This window comes from Pristis pectinata, chromosome 24 (genome assembly GCF_009764475.1).
Source record: "Pristis pectinata isolate sPriPec2 chromosome 24, sPriPec2.1.pri, whole genome shotgun sequence".
NCBI classification, from domain to species: Eukaryota; Metazoa; Chordata; class Chondrichthyes; order Rhinopristiformes; family Pristidae; genus Pristis; species Pristis pectinata.
Window position 1 is genome coordinate 34615175 of NC_067428.1, and position 15282 is coordinate 34630456.

Below are 15282 nucleotides of genomic sequence, written 5' to 3' on the forward strand. Positions count from 1 at the left end.
ACACTTTGAGAAGAAATTTGAGTGTGTAGCATGTAAGTACAAATATTTGGCTTGTCTTTTCTTGAGTTTGGAACAATGATCTAATCAAGATGCTCAATATGCAGAGGGATTCTCGGGGACAGATGGAAAGACACCATTTATTCTGGAAGAGGAGGAGGGGAGGTTGAGTGTGTGAAGGCCCAAACAAAGGACCAGTCACACTGCCCAGTGAATGCAACCTCCAGAGGACAATGGACCTCTGGGACTAACTACCAGTGAAGGCCGTGCATCCTGGGTGTCAATTAAAACCTTCAAGACTTAAGCTGATCATATTAACCATATTAATCAAGTGCACTGGGAAATCCTCGGTGCACTGGGCATTCCCAAATGAAGCGTGTCCATGGAATTGAGGTGCAGAGACCCAAGATCTAGCAGAGTGGCACAAAGGTTTGCAGGTTGAATGGCCTCCACCTATCTCCGTATTCCTGGTAAAGAGAAAGCCTTTCAGACTGCCCCAAGTACTTCACAACCATGACAGTTCTTTTGATGTGCAGTCACTGTTATCAAGTAGGAAACGCAGGAGCTAATGTGTGCACAGGAAGATCCCACAAACAGCATTGTGTTAATGACCAGTTCAAATGACGTCGATTGAAGGTTAAACATCGACTCGGGCTCTGGGAATAACTATGCTGCTCTTTGAAATGTTGCTGTGAGATCTTTTACATCCACTGGGGAAAGCAAACTTCCTCATTGCATGGCCTGGTTCTCTCTGCTCAGTGCCCAGCGTGGGACTGGAACTCACAGCCCTCTGGCTTAGTGGAGAGAGTGCACAAGAGAGAGCATGAGAGAGAGAGGGAGAGGGAGAGAGAGAGAGAGAGAGAGAGAGAGAGTATGCGAGAGGGTGTGAGTGTGCGAGAGAGATGAAGTGTGTGAGAGAGTGTGCGAGAGAGTGTGTGTGAGAGAGGAAGTGTGCGAGAGAGGAAGTGTGTGTGACAGGGAGAGGCAGAGAAGAGAGAGTGCGAGCTATCAGGCCACACCTGACAGCCAGCTGAAGTGTTCAGAATGAATAGTGCGGGGGTCAGCTCTCAGGGTGATGTACATCAGTGCAGCAAACTGTGACAGCTCATTCCCTCCTGCAAGATTCTCACTGGGTGCAGGGTGAGTCAGCCGAGCTGGTGTCAGTCTGCAGGCTGCCGCAGGAAGTGTGTAAGCATCATCTGTAAGAATCTCCCCTGTCGCCTGGACTGAGACAACCCACACCAGGCACTGTTTCCCCCTCCCACATCGGCACCACTGTAGAGCGACAGGGTCTCAAGTTCCTGCAGCCCCCTCAGTGCTCTCGGAATCAAGGGGTTAAACATTCTCATTTGAAATCCAAGGGCTGGAAAGTGTGTCACACTCTCAGAGTTAATGAGTTCATTTATTCCTGCAGTGACTAGAGCAGGAAATGGTACAAAGCACTGTACACTGGTTAGGATGAGTCAGCGGTAGATTTTAACCCATTCACACCCTTTCTCCCCCTCATCTCCCCTCAGTGAGTCTTTCATTCTCCATCCCGTCTCCTGCCACATCCTTCCCCCCACACTTGAGAGATCGGGCCTCCGTCCAGCTGTGGCTCAGTGGGCCAGCTATCTCACCTCTGAGTCACAGGTCGTGGGTTCAAGTTCCACACAGAGACCTGAGCTGTTCCCATGCAGTGCCGAGACTGTACTGTGGAATTACTTGCCTTTAATCCAAGGCCCCCTCAACCTTCTCAGATGGACAGGAAAGATCCCAGTGTAGAGAGCAGGGGGATTCTCACACCAGCCAATGCACACCCTCCACTCACAACACAGCAGCCCATCACACATCTCACCAGACAAACACTGGCAGAGAAATGCTTCCATTTCTGAAGCACATTTTAGGAATGCGAGTGTGCATCACACAAACGTTTACTGACAGCATTTTGCTGGTAGTCCTTTGACCCTGGCCTCTGTTGGAATTCTCATGTTGAGCAAGGGATGGAGGAGTTGGAACAACTCCCCAGCACTGACAGCAGGGAATCCTGGAGCTACATGCCTCAGGTTAGCCCAGCACAGGAACAGCACCTCTCTTCACTTCCGTGAATGGGAATGGTGGGCAGGGAACAAGTCGCCCATTCACTGGGGTTTTTTCCAGTTATTTTAAAAGCAATTTCAGTATTTTTTCCCCCATTTTAGTTTTTTAAAACATGTTTGTTTTTTTTCATGTTACTTTTATTGGTTTGAATGTTTCTCAGTGTTTAAAACTATCCCCGTGATTAACTCCACTGACGGCCGGTTAAGCCCAGTGAAAGCCCCAGTGGCTGCCAAAGGTTTTTTCAGCAGTTTTCTGTAGACTTGTACTGCTGTAGCCACAAACGTCCCGAGAAAATGACACTAGCCAAGAACCTGGGTGCGTGCTAGGTTGGAGATAGCCAACGGCCAACAGTAATCAACAGGTGTAACTGCAATGATTATTGACCAGGGCAATTGATTGCTGGGCTCACTGACTACTCACTGCCTGGGGTCACTGACTGATGGCCAAAGGGCACTGATTATTGGTCAGGCTGGAATGATTTTGATCACGAGCCAAGGTTTATTTTGGTTCCTCCCAACCCCAAGGCTGAAGAGCAAAGGGTGAACGGGAGGCCTGCTTGGACTGTCCAGTCCAGGATTCTAACCACAGACGGATATTGAGAGCTTGTTGGTGAAGGGCAGCAGTCTGGGCCGTGAAATTCCCGGCATACATTAACTGAGGCAGCTGAAATCTGAAGGCATGAGGTGAAATACCTCAAATTAACCTCATACCTGCTGGATTAAGATGACAACAAGTCCAAATGGATCCCTTATTTGACCATTGCCTAGTAAATCACACAGCCAAGTGTGTGTGTGTGTGTGTGTGTGTGTGTGTGTCTGTGTCTGTGTCTGTGTGTGTGTGTGTGTGTGTGTGTGAGTGTGTGTATGTGTCTGTCTGTCTGTGTCTGTCTATACAAGTACTTATTGTGCCTACACGTGTGTACAGTTTGTATGTGTGAATGTGCACGGCTTGTGGTAGGGGTTTGTGGTAAGTGTGTGTGCTCACCTGGTGTAAGGGATATGCTTGAAGTGTGCATCACAGTTCATGTGCTCACGGCACACACTAACAGTGCTCTACATTGACTACTAATGCTTAATTATTTTATTGTCATTGTCATTTGGATAAGGATCAGTAAACCCAGAACCCAGTGAGAATCTGCAGCTTCAGAGCAGATTCTCCCTTACTCTTCTACAAAAGCTTTGAATTGAAAGGGGGAAAGTTCAAAGTGGATGTAGAGAATAAGTTTTTTTTACACAGAGTGGTGGGTGCCTGGAACGGGCTGCCAGGGGCAGTGGTGGAAGCAGGTACAACAAGAACGTTGAAGAGGCATTTAGGCAGACACGTGAACAGGCAGGAATGGAGGGATACGGACTGTGTGCAGGCAGATGGTTTAGTTTAAAATTGGCATTGTGGTCAGCACAGACATGGTGGGCCGAAGGGCCTGTTCCGTGCTGTTCTCGGCTCTAAATACAAGCCTATCTTGTCCAACATTTGCTCATCAGACAAGCTGCCCATTGCAGGTGTCAGTTCAGTTACCCTCCCTGAACTGCCTCCAACACCCTCGTCAGGCCAATGCCGTACACAGCACTGCAGCTGTCGTGTCACCAGTGCCCCCCCTCGCTGAAGCAGACCCTTCCGACCTGAAAAGATTCATGAAAACATTCTGTCAGTTTTCCTCACAACTTGCAGTACCTGCACACTCGCCTCTGTGCCTCAGAGCTCTGCAGTCTCACACCATTTAGATAATCTGCTCCCTTTCTGCTAGAACAGACAATTTCACATTTCCCCACGTTATACTTCTGTTGCCAGATCTTTGCCCACTCACTGATCCTCATCTCCTCTCCGCAGATCACTCTCTGACCCATTTTTGTGTCATCAGGAAATGTGCCAACCGCGCCTTCATCCAAGTCCTTTACATGACTTGTATAAAGCGGAGGCCCCAGCACCGATTCCTGAGGCACACCACTCGTAACCTCTCACTGATCAGTAAAAGTTGCACTCATGCCCTCTCTCTGTTGCCTGTGAGCTCATCAATCTTCTATGCAGGCTGGGGAAAGACGGGGGGAGAAGGGGGGGAATGGAGGGTGGGAGATGTGGAGGGGAAGCCCAGAGGGGAGAACATGGGTGTGGGGAAATACAAGCAACAGAGATTTTTCTAGACAGGGCATCATGAGTTCCAGAGGGTCCAGCAGCTTGATCCACCAGAGAGGCAGCTCACGGCAGGGGGAGTCAAAGCCAGGACTCTGAAAGGCCCTGTGCTGTTTGATGCCTCTAGTCATCCTGTTTCAATTGCATGGGCTTCATGCAAGTTTCATTCAAACTTGAGATGGCGGAATGATGCCAGAGATGTGGTCAGGGCCCAGATGGGATCAGAATAGACACAAGAATCAGGAAACAGAAACACAAGACCTCTGGTGCTGGGAACACATCGTCACAAATGCACGGACTCTGGCATTACCAGTAATTAACATGCTCACAATTTCTCAATAGACTGCAGAACTTGTCAATTCTTCCCCAAATGTAGAAAAAACACTCCTTCTGGAACATCCAGAAATCCATCCCACCCAACCGTTCGTCACCCACCCTTGTCCTGCTGCCTCTCTCCGTAGTATCTGTGCAACAACCGGACTCCCCGCCACCAACTACCCGACAATTTGTGAACAAGACCAACAGACCAAACTGACAAAAAGCCCACTACCTCATTCTCATAAAAGGGAACTGCTGGTTGGAAACAGAAAGTGTAATAAATAAACCAGTTTAGAGAATGGGAGAGCCAAAGTGGACCAGCTGAAAGAACAAAAGCTTCATTTTATATAGTAGCTTACACATTCCTTTCTGATCATCCCAAAGGCTTCATGGTTTACCACTCCATTAATGCAAGGAGTGCTACAACAATCAACAACATGGTCTACTTTACAGATGTAGCTCGAGGGATCAAAACTGAGCCGAGCATTCCAGGGGTAACCTCCTACTCTTCTGTGGGATTAGTAACAAAGGCCCTTTCACACCCCCACCCTCCCCCACCCCGAGAGCGCAGACATGGTTAGTTTAGTGTGCATCTGAAAGGTGGTGCCTCTAACAGTGCAGCACTCCCTCAGCACTGTCCTTGAGTACCTGCCTAGACTCTGTGGGGATCTGGAGTGCTGAGAGCTACATGGTTGGCAGATGATCAGCAGAGGGAAAATGATTTTTTTTAAAAAAAGGGACGCAGTGAGTTTGCCGTCTGAACAACAGTGGACACAGATTCAACAGAAACGATCCAAAGGGAATTGTAGAAATTCTTGATAAAGAGATACTGAACGGGGTGGGGGAAAGAGCAGGCAGTGAGACTGGGTGGGCACTCAAAGAGCTGGCACAGGCTTGATGGGCAGAATGGCCTCCTTCAGTATTGAGAGACTCAGTGGGGTTTTTCTGTCACCAGTTCCATGCAGGAGGTACAGAAACGGCCACCATGACCCCTCCCATGCACCTGGTTCACTAAACTCACAAACACAGACTAACGCGCATGATCCTATGAGATTCGATATCGGGTTCTGATGGTGAGAGAGAGAAGGCAGGTCAACAAATGATGGGACGAGGGTGATAGTTTCAGCAGCGTACCTGAATGGGAGATTGTGGACACCTGTGACGTCAACCCTGATGAATGAATGTTTCGAGATACGACTGGCAGTGGCCCTCGGTTTAGGATGGACCCAGCTGGGTTACTGTAGGCCAAACCAGTGGCGCTCTGTGCCGCAGAGAGTATGGACACTTCGTGGTTAGACAGGGCACCTGGCTGAGAAAGAGAGACAGGAATAAAGGGGAGGTAAAGGGCAAAGCTCAAGGTAAGCCGCTCACCACAACATAAACTCTTCGCGGCAATACATCGTGGTTAACAAAACAAGGAGTTGCATTTATATCGAACTTCAGAGCAGTGAAACAAACTGCACAACATCACAGGAGTGTAACCAAACCACAAAAGGAGGTATCAGGATGACCGAGAAAGGGGCTGGTGAAAGGAGGGGGCTCTAAGCAGCACATGAAAAGGAAACTGAATGAAGTCGAGGAAAGGAACTTGAGAACTTAGGGCTCAGGCAGCTGAAGGCTCGGTCAGAAACGGACGGAGGCAGAGATGGTGGGTGTTGGTGGGTCTGAGAAAGGTTGAAAACAAGGATGAGATTTACAAAACGAGGGTGGTGGCAGGTTGGGGTCAGGAGGAGGTCAGCAAGTCCAGAGCAAAGGGCGAGGTGGATGGAGCATTGTGGGCTGCGGACCTCGGGTCGTTCGAGTTCACAAAGGGCGTAGGTTGGAGGGAGGCCAGGAGACAAAATGGAATAATCAACACAAAATAACCAATAGAAAAGACCAAGAGTTGGTTGGGGCTGAGTCAAAGGCACACCAATGCCTCCACTTCCTCAGAAGGCTAAGGAAATTTGGCATGTCCCCAATGACCAGTGACACATCTAGTTTTTACAGATGCACCATAGAAAGCATCCTATCTGGATGCATCACAGCTTGGCACGGCAACTGCTCTGCCTGAGACCGCAAGATACTGCGGAGAGTTGTGAACACAGCCCAGTCCGTCACACAACCAGTCTCCCCTCCACTGACTCCGTCTGCACTTACCGCTGCCTCGGGAAAGCAGCCGACATAATCAAAGACCCCTCCCTCCCCAGTCATTCCCTCTCTTCCCTCTCGCAAAATCTCCCTTGGGCAAAAGATACAAGAGCTTGAAAGCACGTACCACTGGGCTCATGGACAGCTTCTACCCCACTGTTATTGGACTCTTGAACAGACCTCTCATACACTAAAGGATGAACTCTTGATCTCCCAATCTACCTTGCTGTGACCCTTGCACCTTATTGTCTACCTGCACTGCACTTTCTCTGTAACTGTAACACGACATTTTGCATCCTGTAACAGCAAATACAAAAAGTGCTGGAGGAACACAGCAGGTCAGGCAGCATCTATGGCGGGAAATAAACAGTCAACATTTTGGGTTGAGACCCTTCATCAGGACTGGAAAGGAAGAGGGTAGAAACCAGAAAAAGATCATTCTGTTTTCTTTTCACCACAATGATGTACTTTAGTAATGGAATGATCTGTCTGGATGGCACACAAGCATTGATGCAATCATGAAGAAGGCACTCCAGCAGCTGTGTTTTGTGAGGAGTTTGAGGAGATTTGGTATGCTACCAGAGGCTCTTGCAAATTTTGACAGATGTACGGTGGAGAGCATTCTGACTGGTTGCATCACAGCCTGGTACGGAGGCTCCAATGCACAGGGTTGAAAGAGGCTACAGAGGGTTGTAGACTCAGCCAGCTCCATCACGGGCACAACCCTCACCACCATCGAGGACATCTTCAAGAGGTGGTGTCTCAAGAAGGCAGCATCCATCACTAAGGACCCTCACCACCTGAGACATGCCCTCTTCTCATTACTACCATCAGGGAGGAGGTACAGGAGCCTGAAGACCCACAAGGATTCAGGAACAGCTTCTTCCCCTCCGCCATCAGATTTCTGAACGGTCCATGAACCATGAACACTACCTCGTTATTCCTTTCTTTTGCACTAAATACTTATTTTTGGAATGTATAGATTTTTATGCCTTGCACTGTACTGCTGCCACAAAACAACAAATTTCATGTCATGTGTCAGTGATAATAAACCTGATTCTGAATCAAAAGCTTTTCACTGTTTCTCAGTACATGTGACAACAATAAACCAATACCAAGGCTGGGAAAAGTGATCAGCCCTGACCTTCCTGGATGGTGAGCAGGCACAAGTGCTGAGTCACTACCTCTTGCTTCCAGCTTTTTTGTTCTTGTGCAAGAGTTGTTAGTGGTCAGTGTCTAGACCCAGGATCCAGACCTCTACAGTGTTGTTGTTGCAGATAATGGTAACCACCCTCTTCAGGGTTGTGGGCAGTCAATGCAGGAGGGCGGGTCACCATGGGATACAGACTAAAGAGGAACAGGGAAAGGACCCAGAACATTCCAGCAAGGTTATCAATTCAACATTTGGCTCCAGTCCACAGAATGAGATAACAACACATGGTCAAAGCTTTGGCAGGTTGCAGGGAGCGTCCCTGAGGAGAAGTGGACTGAGGGAGGGGGTCAGCAAGGGAGACCCAGAGCTCAGTGCCCAGGCAGGTGACACACAGCAGACAGTGGAGGAGCGACTAAGCATTGGAGGAGAGCAGAGTCCAGGAGTTGTGGGGCTGGTGCAGGTGAGAGTGAGGGGGAGGGAGAGGCCATGGTGGGGGGTGGACACAAGGGTTCCAGCGGCGAAGTGTTGGTATGCGGGCAGCATGTGCGAGCTCTGGGCTGCTCTCCAAACCCTCCCTGCACGGAGTGGATCCTTCACTGGTCTCCGCCACACGCTGCGCAGATGATGCAAGACCAAGGTCAAACTAGAAAATGCTGGAGACATTCAGAACCTTTCTGATGAAGAGCCGCCAACCACCAGCATTAACACTGCTTCTCTCTCCACAGAAGCTGCCTGACCTGCTGAGTAGTTCCATCATTTGCTGCTTTATTTCAGGTTTCCAGTATCTGTGGGCTGTTTTGGTTTCTGATGCTTTATGGTTGGGGTTAGTCTGAGACTGCCCCGTCTGTGGGATTCTCTTCACAAGGAGCCATGCATTTGACACAGAAGTGCAGGGACATTTCCAGCATTTTAAGCTTCTGAATATTTTCAGGTTAAAGGGCAGGCTGTAGGGGACTGTTTCTGTGTCCTTATATGGTCTGGTCTCTTACACTGCTCAGTACTGGTGAACCTGCCAGGGAATTTGATGGTTCAGTGAAGATTTTGGATCCAAACCTCAGGCAGTACTGAAGCCAGAGAAAAGAAGGGGGCAGCAAGCAGTGTGTAAACTTAACCCAAGGGGGGCCGCTGACTCCCCTCCATCCCCGTACAGAGGGGTAGGTGTCAGGGTGAGCAGCCTCCCCAACAGGAACTCCCACCCACCGGTGCCTCCACATGGGACCACCGACAGCAGACGTTTACATGGAACACCGCAGCCCAGGTCCTTGTCAGCGGCAGCAATATTCCCGATGGATTCACCAGACAGAGGGCAACAGAACCATGGCTGCATTTTTCCCAAATTTCCCCTCAGCTCAAAGCAGTGTGGTGACCCCTCCCCTGTCACCCCACAGACCCCTTCCCGTCACCCTCACACTGTCTGTCACCCTCGCACCCCACCCTCTGCACCCTCACACCCTCTGTCACCCCTCGGACCCCTTCCCGTCACCCTCACACTGTCTGTCACCCTCGCACCCCACCCTCTGCACCCTCACACCCTCTGTCACCCCTCGGACCCCTTCCCATCACCCTCACACCCTTCCCTCCGCACCCTCACATCCTCTGTCACCCTCACACCCCTCCCTCTGCACCCTCCACCACCCCCCACACCCTCAGAGCGTAGACTGGGACCTGCCCCCACTTTACACCAGAATGCAGTAACGCGGTTTCACCGCAGCTCGGGACACGCCAGAGCAGTTCAGACCCAGGGGATAACTTCCTGAAGTGTGATTAATGTTGTAATGTGGGGAAGAGCGGCTAACTTGTACACAGCAAGATCCCTCAAAGCAGCAATGACACAATGCCTGCACTTGTTTTTAGTAAAATGTGTGGAAGAGTAAACAGGGGCCAGGACAAGATGCAGGAACACAAGTAAATAGGAACGGCCAGTTGACCCTCAAGCCTGCCCCACATAAACCTGGACCACAGCGGATCTGTCCCAAGCCTCAGCTCCGTGTGTCCCTTCTATCTGCCTCAGTTCCCCGATCCTCCAAAAACTTATCCACCCCCTCGTCAAATACCTCCAGTAAGTCCTACTGCAGTGCAGAGAGATGCAGTGAGGTGCAGCGTGGGTTTGCTGAATGCGATGGGGGTGGGGGCAGTGATAAAATATACCTTCCCTAAAACCCGACAGAAAATACTTCAGCATTCCAGCCCGTTGCAGTTCACCGTTCCTGCCACTTGATGCTGCTAGTGAGCAAGGGTCCAGAATAAGACAGCGAAACCCCAGGCTGCCCCCTCCCCTCCCCTCCCCTCCCCACCCGAGGTCCCCCCCAACTCCCCTCTCCACCCGAGGTCCCCTCCCCTCATCATCCGAGGTCCCCCCCCAACTCCCTCCCCTCCCCCACCCGAGGTCCCCCCACAACTCCCCTCCCCACCCGAGGTCCCTTCCCTCCCCTCATCATCCGAGGTCCCCCTCCCCTCCCCACCCGAGATCATTCCTCCCCCCTCCCCAACCCGAGCCCCCCTGCCCCTCCCGACCGCCACGGCCATCACTGGGAAGGCGGTGGGAAGACCACTGACCACCCTCTCCCCAGCCGAGCCCATTACTGCCGGGTTCTCTGTGCTGGACTCTCCCACTGACCTGTTCACACACTTTCTGTTAGTTTACAACTTTGGTTCTTCCCAGAATCACAGTCTGGTTACAGAACAGGAGGAGGCCATTTGGCCCATTGTGTCTATGACAGCTTGACGTCAGAGTAATCAGTCACCACCCTCTCCCAAAAGCCCCATCAGCTCTTTCCTCAAATACCTACCCAGTTCCTTACTGACGGGTGTCATTAAATCTGCCTCCCGCTGCACCCCGCCCCCAGCGAATTCCTGTCCTACTCGCACCCTGATGAGTCCTGATGAAGGGTCTCCGCCCGAAACATCGACTGTTTATTTCCCTCCATAGATGCTGCCTGACCCGCTGAGATCCTCCAGCACTTTGTGTGTGTTGCTCCAGATTCCAGCATCTGCAGAGTCTCTTGTGTCTCCACCCCCCACCTCAGTGTGATCCTGTCCCACCCCCACCCCCAGGGTGATCCTGACCCACCCTCAGTGTGGATCCTGTCCCCACCCGGAAGCTGTCAAACACTGTTTTTCCTCACAACACTTAACCCTAACCTTCCCACCAATGGGAATAGTTTCTCTCCCGCCACACTCTCCATCAGATCCCAGACAACCTCCTCTGTTCCAGGGAGAACAGCCCCGTCTCCAGTCTATCCACAGAAATAAACTCCCTCATCCCTGGAAAAATCCATGCTACACTTCCCTTCAATTCTTTCCCAGGCTAGGGACATCACTGGGACAGCAGTACGCATCTCCTGTCCCCAACTACCCTTGAGAAGGACTGCATCCCTCTGGTGAAGGTACTCCCACAGTGCTGTTGGGGACTCCAGGACCTGTAACCAGTGGCAATGAGGGACCAGCAATACATTCCCAAGTCATGGAGGGGGAACATGCAGGTGGTGGTGTTTGCTTGCTGCCCTTGTCCTTGGTGTAGAGGTCACAAGTTTGGGGAGGGGGGGGGTGGTTGTCAGAGTAGCCTGGGCGAGTAACCGCAGTGCACCTTGTAGATGGAGCACACTGCAGTCATCGTGTGCTGGTGGTGGAGGGAGGGGCTGTTTAGGGTGATGAATGGACGCAATTCAAATGGGCTACCATTGGGATAACATTGATCTTCCTGAGAGATGTTGGAGGTTGCATTTGTCCAGGTAACTGGAGAGAATTCCTTTACCTCCTGCCTGTACTTTGTAAATGTGGAAGGCCTTTGTGGAGTTGAGAAGTGGGTCCCTCACCACAGGATCTCCAGCCTCTGTCTGACCTGCTGCTCCAGCCACAGTACGTTTGTGGTGTAACTGGTCAGTACCTGCTTTTGGACAAGTCCAGGCCCTGGGAGAACTTGCAGGATTATCTGAAATTCTCTGGTGTAGAATTTGTGGAACTTACAATACTCAGTTACAACATCAGCAAAGCATCAATTTCAAGAGCACCTCTAATGTAGCAAGATCATCCTCAGGCCCTTCACAGTAAATCTGTCCCCAATAAGATGGAGGAGATCAGGGCAGGTGACCAAAGATCAAAGAGGAAGGTTTTAAAGGAACTGGAGAGTGAGGAGAGGTGCGAAGATTTAGGAAGGGAGTTCCCGAGTTTGGGACTAGGCAGATGCCAATGGTGGGGCAGATGTCTCGTGGCCCAGGATTGGAGGATTGTCCTAACCTCAGTCAGAGATGTACTGCCACAACAAAACTTCAGAAAGTGAGACGGTGCAACTGCCCCTTGGATGCAGCTTGTACCTTGTGATTGAAGAAAGCACTACCTGCCAGGAGCAGGTACCTGTAGGTCCTGCTGGGGGCAAAGTCAATGTGCAGACAGTTCTGGTTCCACAGCATTGGCAGACAGTCAGAAATCCACGCCTTGGGGATGACAGGAGGTTTGATTTGGGTTGATGTGGGAAGATTTCAGGAGGAAGAGAAAATGAACGACTCAAAGAAAAATAAACAACTGCGATCTACTTACACAAACCCTCTGCCTGTTGGTCATGTGATTCACCATTTCGTACTTTCTATATTTGTCGTTTACATCCAAGCTTGGCTCCATCGAGTCATCGATCTCCGGGTCTGGGCTCTCACAGCCATTCAAACCCTTCTTCCTTAGTGTCTAAGGAGAATCAGAGTTTCAAAGTTTCAGTGCCACACTTCCTTGGAGTAAACTCTCGTCCCCTGGCATGACACGGAAGAGCAAAGGGAGCTGGTGTCTGTAACCACAAGCCCTGGAAGATGCCAGACCGAGTAGTTAACAAAGCTCATGACGCACCAGCCTTCAGTAACAGACGCACAGAATGGCAGGAGGCAAAGATGCTGGAACTTTATAAAGCTCCAGTCAGTCAGAGCAGTGAGACAATTCCACGCACAACAATGCAGGAAAGTTCTCCAAGCTAGGGGATCACTGGCAAGAACACAACCTGTGCCCAATTAAGCATGGCCAGTCTGTGCGGAGATTGTGCCCATGACGTCATCACTGAAGGTGCCCACTGGGGGTGGGGTGGGTCCTGGTGGTGGGCAGCTTTAGGGGTAAAAGCACCTTCTATGCACTGGTTCATTGAAGGAAACCTGATGTTCTTTCTGCTCTGGGGTCGATGTGACCAGTCCCTTCCTGGTGTGCTTGACTTGGGCTCTCTAGCAAGTTGCATTGAATGGCTACCAGCCGGCAGCCCAGAACAAGTGGGAATGTGCCTCGTCACCGACACCCACGCGCACCAAACACTTCAAAAAAGTACAGAAGAAATCCCCTTCCACTCACCTCCTCCCCACCACTTAAAATTATAGAATCTTTCAACAACAGGACACATAGAAAGAGGCCATTTGGCCCATCTCTTCCATGCTTCACACCTGCCCCCTCCCACCCCCAGCACCAATCATCTTGTCCTTCTGTCACTTTCCCTCTGACGTGGTTGACTGCATCAGGGAAAGATTACCATGCAGAGGACCATTTGCCACCTCAACAGCTACATGGGCATCTAGGCTCCCCTGAAACGTGTCTCTGTTCCTGCTTTCAGTCAGTCTCCAACCAAAACAGGTCCATCCCTTCCAACAATCCAAACATTTGCTTCAAGCCACTGGGAAGACATGAGACTAGTGGCAGTGGTGGTGAATGGAGGGAAGGGAAGGGGAAGGGTTGGTGGGGTCAATGGGCATGGTGAATGGAAGACAAGCATCCTAACACGTGGGGAGTAGACCATTCAGCCCCTCAATCTCAATCTCTCACTCCCAGCTTCCTGCTGAATCCCCAAATCACCCGGCCTCTGTGCCTCAGCCTTAAGGACACTCAGTGACCGAGTGCCCTCAGCCTCTGGGAAGAATTCTAGAATTCAGTCCCTCTGAGAGACCTCCAGCCTGAGTGACCAACCCTGACCCTGCGACTGTGGCCGTGGACTCTCAGATTCAGCCCCCAGCTGGTCGGGGAGGGCTAGAACCGAAGGGTGGGGTGGTGCTGCCCCTCCCACCTGCAGTCCCCTTACCTCCAGGATGTCAGAGTTAGTACGGCTCTCGTGAGGCTCGCTGTACTCTGTGTACTTGAGCAGGACGCGGTCCATGTCAGTGCTGGCGTACTGGAAGAGCCGGTTAGTGCTGTTGAAGATGATGAGCGCGATCTCACAGTCACACAGCACGCTCAGCTCGTAGGCTTTCTTCATCAGGCCGAACTTCCGCTTGGTGAAGGTTACCTGTGGAGGGGAAAAGTCAAAGATCAGCAGGACCCTGATGGGGTGGGGGTTTGGTCGGTGGGGAGGGGAGAGAAGCTGGGGGGAATCAGGACTGATAACATTGTTGTCAGAGGAGCTCAGTCCAACCACAGGATGTACGACGACACCACTGCTGTTGGACGAGTCACAGGTGGCGATGAGTCAGCTTACCGGAGCGAGATAGGGCACCTGGCTGAGTGGTGCTGCAAAACCAATCTCTCGCTCAACATCAGTGAAACTAAAGAGCTGATCGTTGCCTTCAGGAAGGGGAAGGAGGGTGAACATGCGCCGGTCTACATTGTGGGATCAGCAGTGGAGAGAGTCAGCAGCTTTAAATTCCTGGGTGTTAACATATCGGACGGCCTGTCCTGGGCCCAGCACATAGATGCAGTCATAAGGAAAGTGCGCCAGCGTCTTTACTTTCTTAGGAGGTTAAGGAGGTTCGGCTTGTCACCCAACACTCCAACAACCTTTACAGATGTACTGTTGAAAGTATCCTGACTGGATGCATCATGGTCTCACCAGTTCAAATCTCACGGTGCAGGAATTAGACAAATCCAGAATAAAAACTCAGCCATCAGAAGCGAAAAAAATTCAAGTTCAGTAATGGCCAATTGTTACTCACTCGGGCCTCTCTGACACCAGACCAACAACTGGGCTTCTAACTGTCCTCTGAACTGGCTCAGCTCACCACCCGCTGCAGAGCAGGTTGGGATGGGTCCGGTCAGTGACCTCCACATCCCATGAACCAAACCAGAGGATAACCTATGGGGAGAGCAGGAGTGGACAAGTTAGAGAGCTCATTGAAGGAGCTGGCATAGGGACAATGGGCCGAAGGAGCTCCCACAGCTCTCATTCTGTGAGCTGCACTGTAGGTGCAGTCTGTGGCAAAGGTTCAGCTTTCCCACCCACTGTCTGTACACAATGGGCTGCTGTCAGTCCACACCAAGGCCCTGGCAGTGTGACTGACACTCTGCACGTACAGCAGGAGCCTGACAACACAGACTGCACGCCTTCCACTGTGCCTTCCACTCCCATGCAGAATCTGCATTAATACGTGCCCCACAGCCAGCACCCAGCAACTGTTTCCCAGCCTCAGAGAGAAGCAGAACCCTTCGCATTTAAATCAATGCCAACTGCAAAAGTTAATTCATTGAGTAATTGCCATAATCTCCTCCAGCCCCGGAGCCCTTCAGGATCTGTGTGTTCCTTTCATTAC

General features: G+C 51.0%; 1 protein-coding gene across 4 annotated transcripts in view; it reads right to left on the minus strand.

Moving 5' to 3' along the window:
* mef2b (myocyte enhancer factor 2b) overlaps positions 1-15282 on the minus strand; it is a 96035-nt gene that overhangs the window by 24060 nt on the left and 56693 nt on the right. For all 4 annotated transcript variants that reach the window (XM_052038243.1, XM_052038239.1, XM_052038240.1 and 1 more), the window contains 3 exons: positions 13842-14045; positions 12341-12481; positions 5656-5830 (listed from right to left, as the gene is read on the minus strand). In XM_052038243.1, the coding sequence (XP_051894203.1) occupies positions 5656-5830; positions 12341-12481; positions 13842-14045 (520 nt within the window). The remainder of the gene's footprint in view (positions 1-5655; positions 5831-12340; positions 12482-13841; positions 14046-15282) is intronic.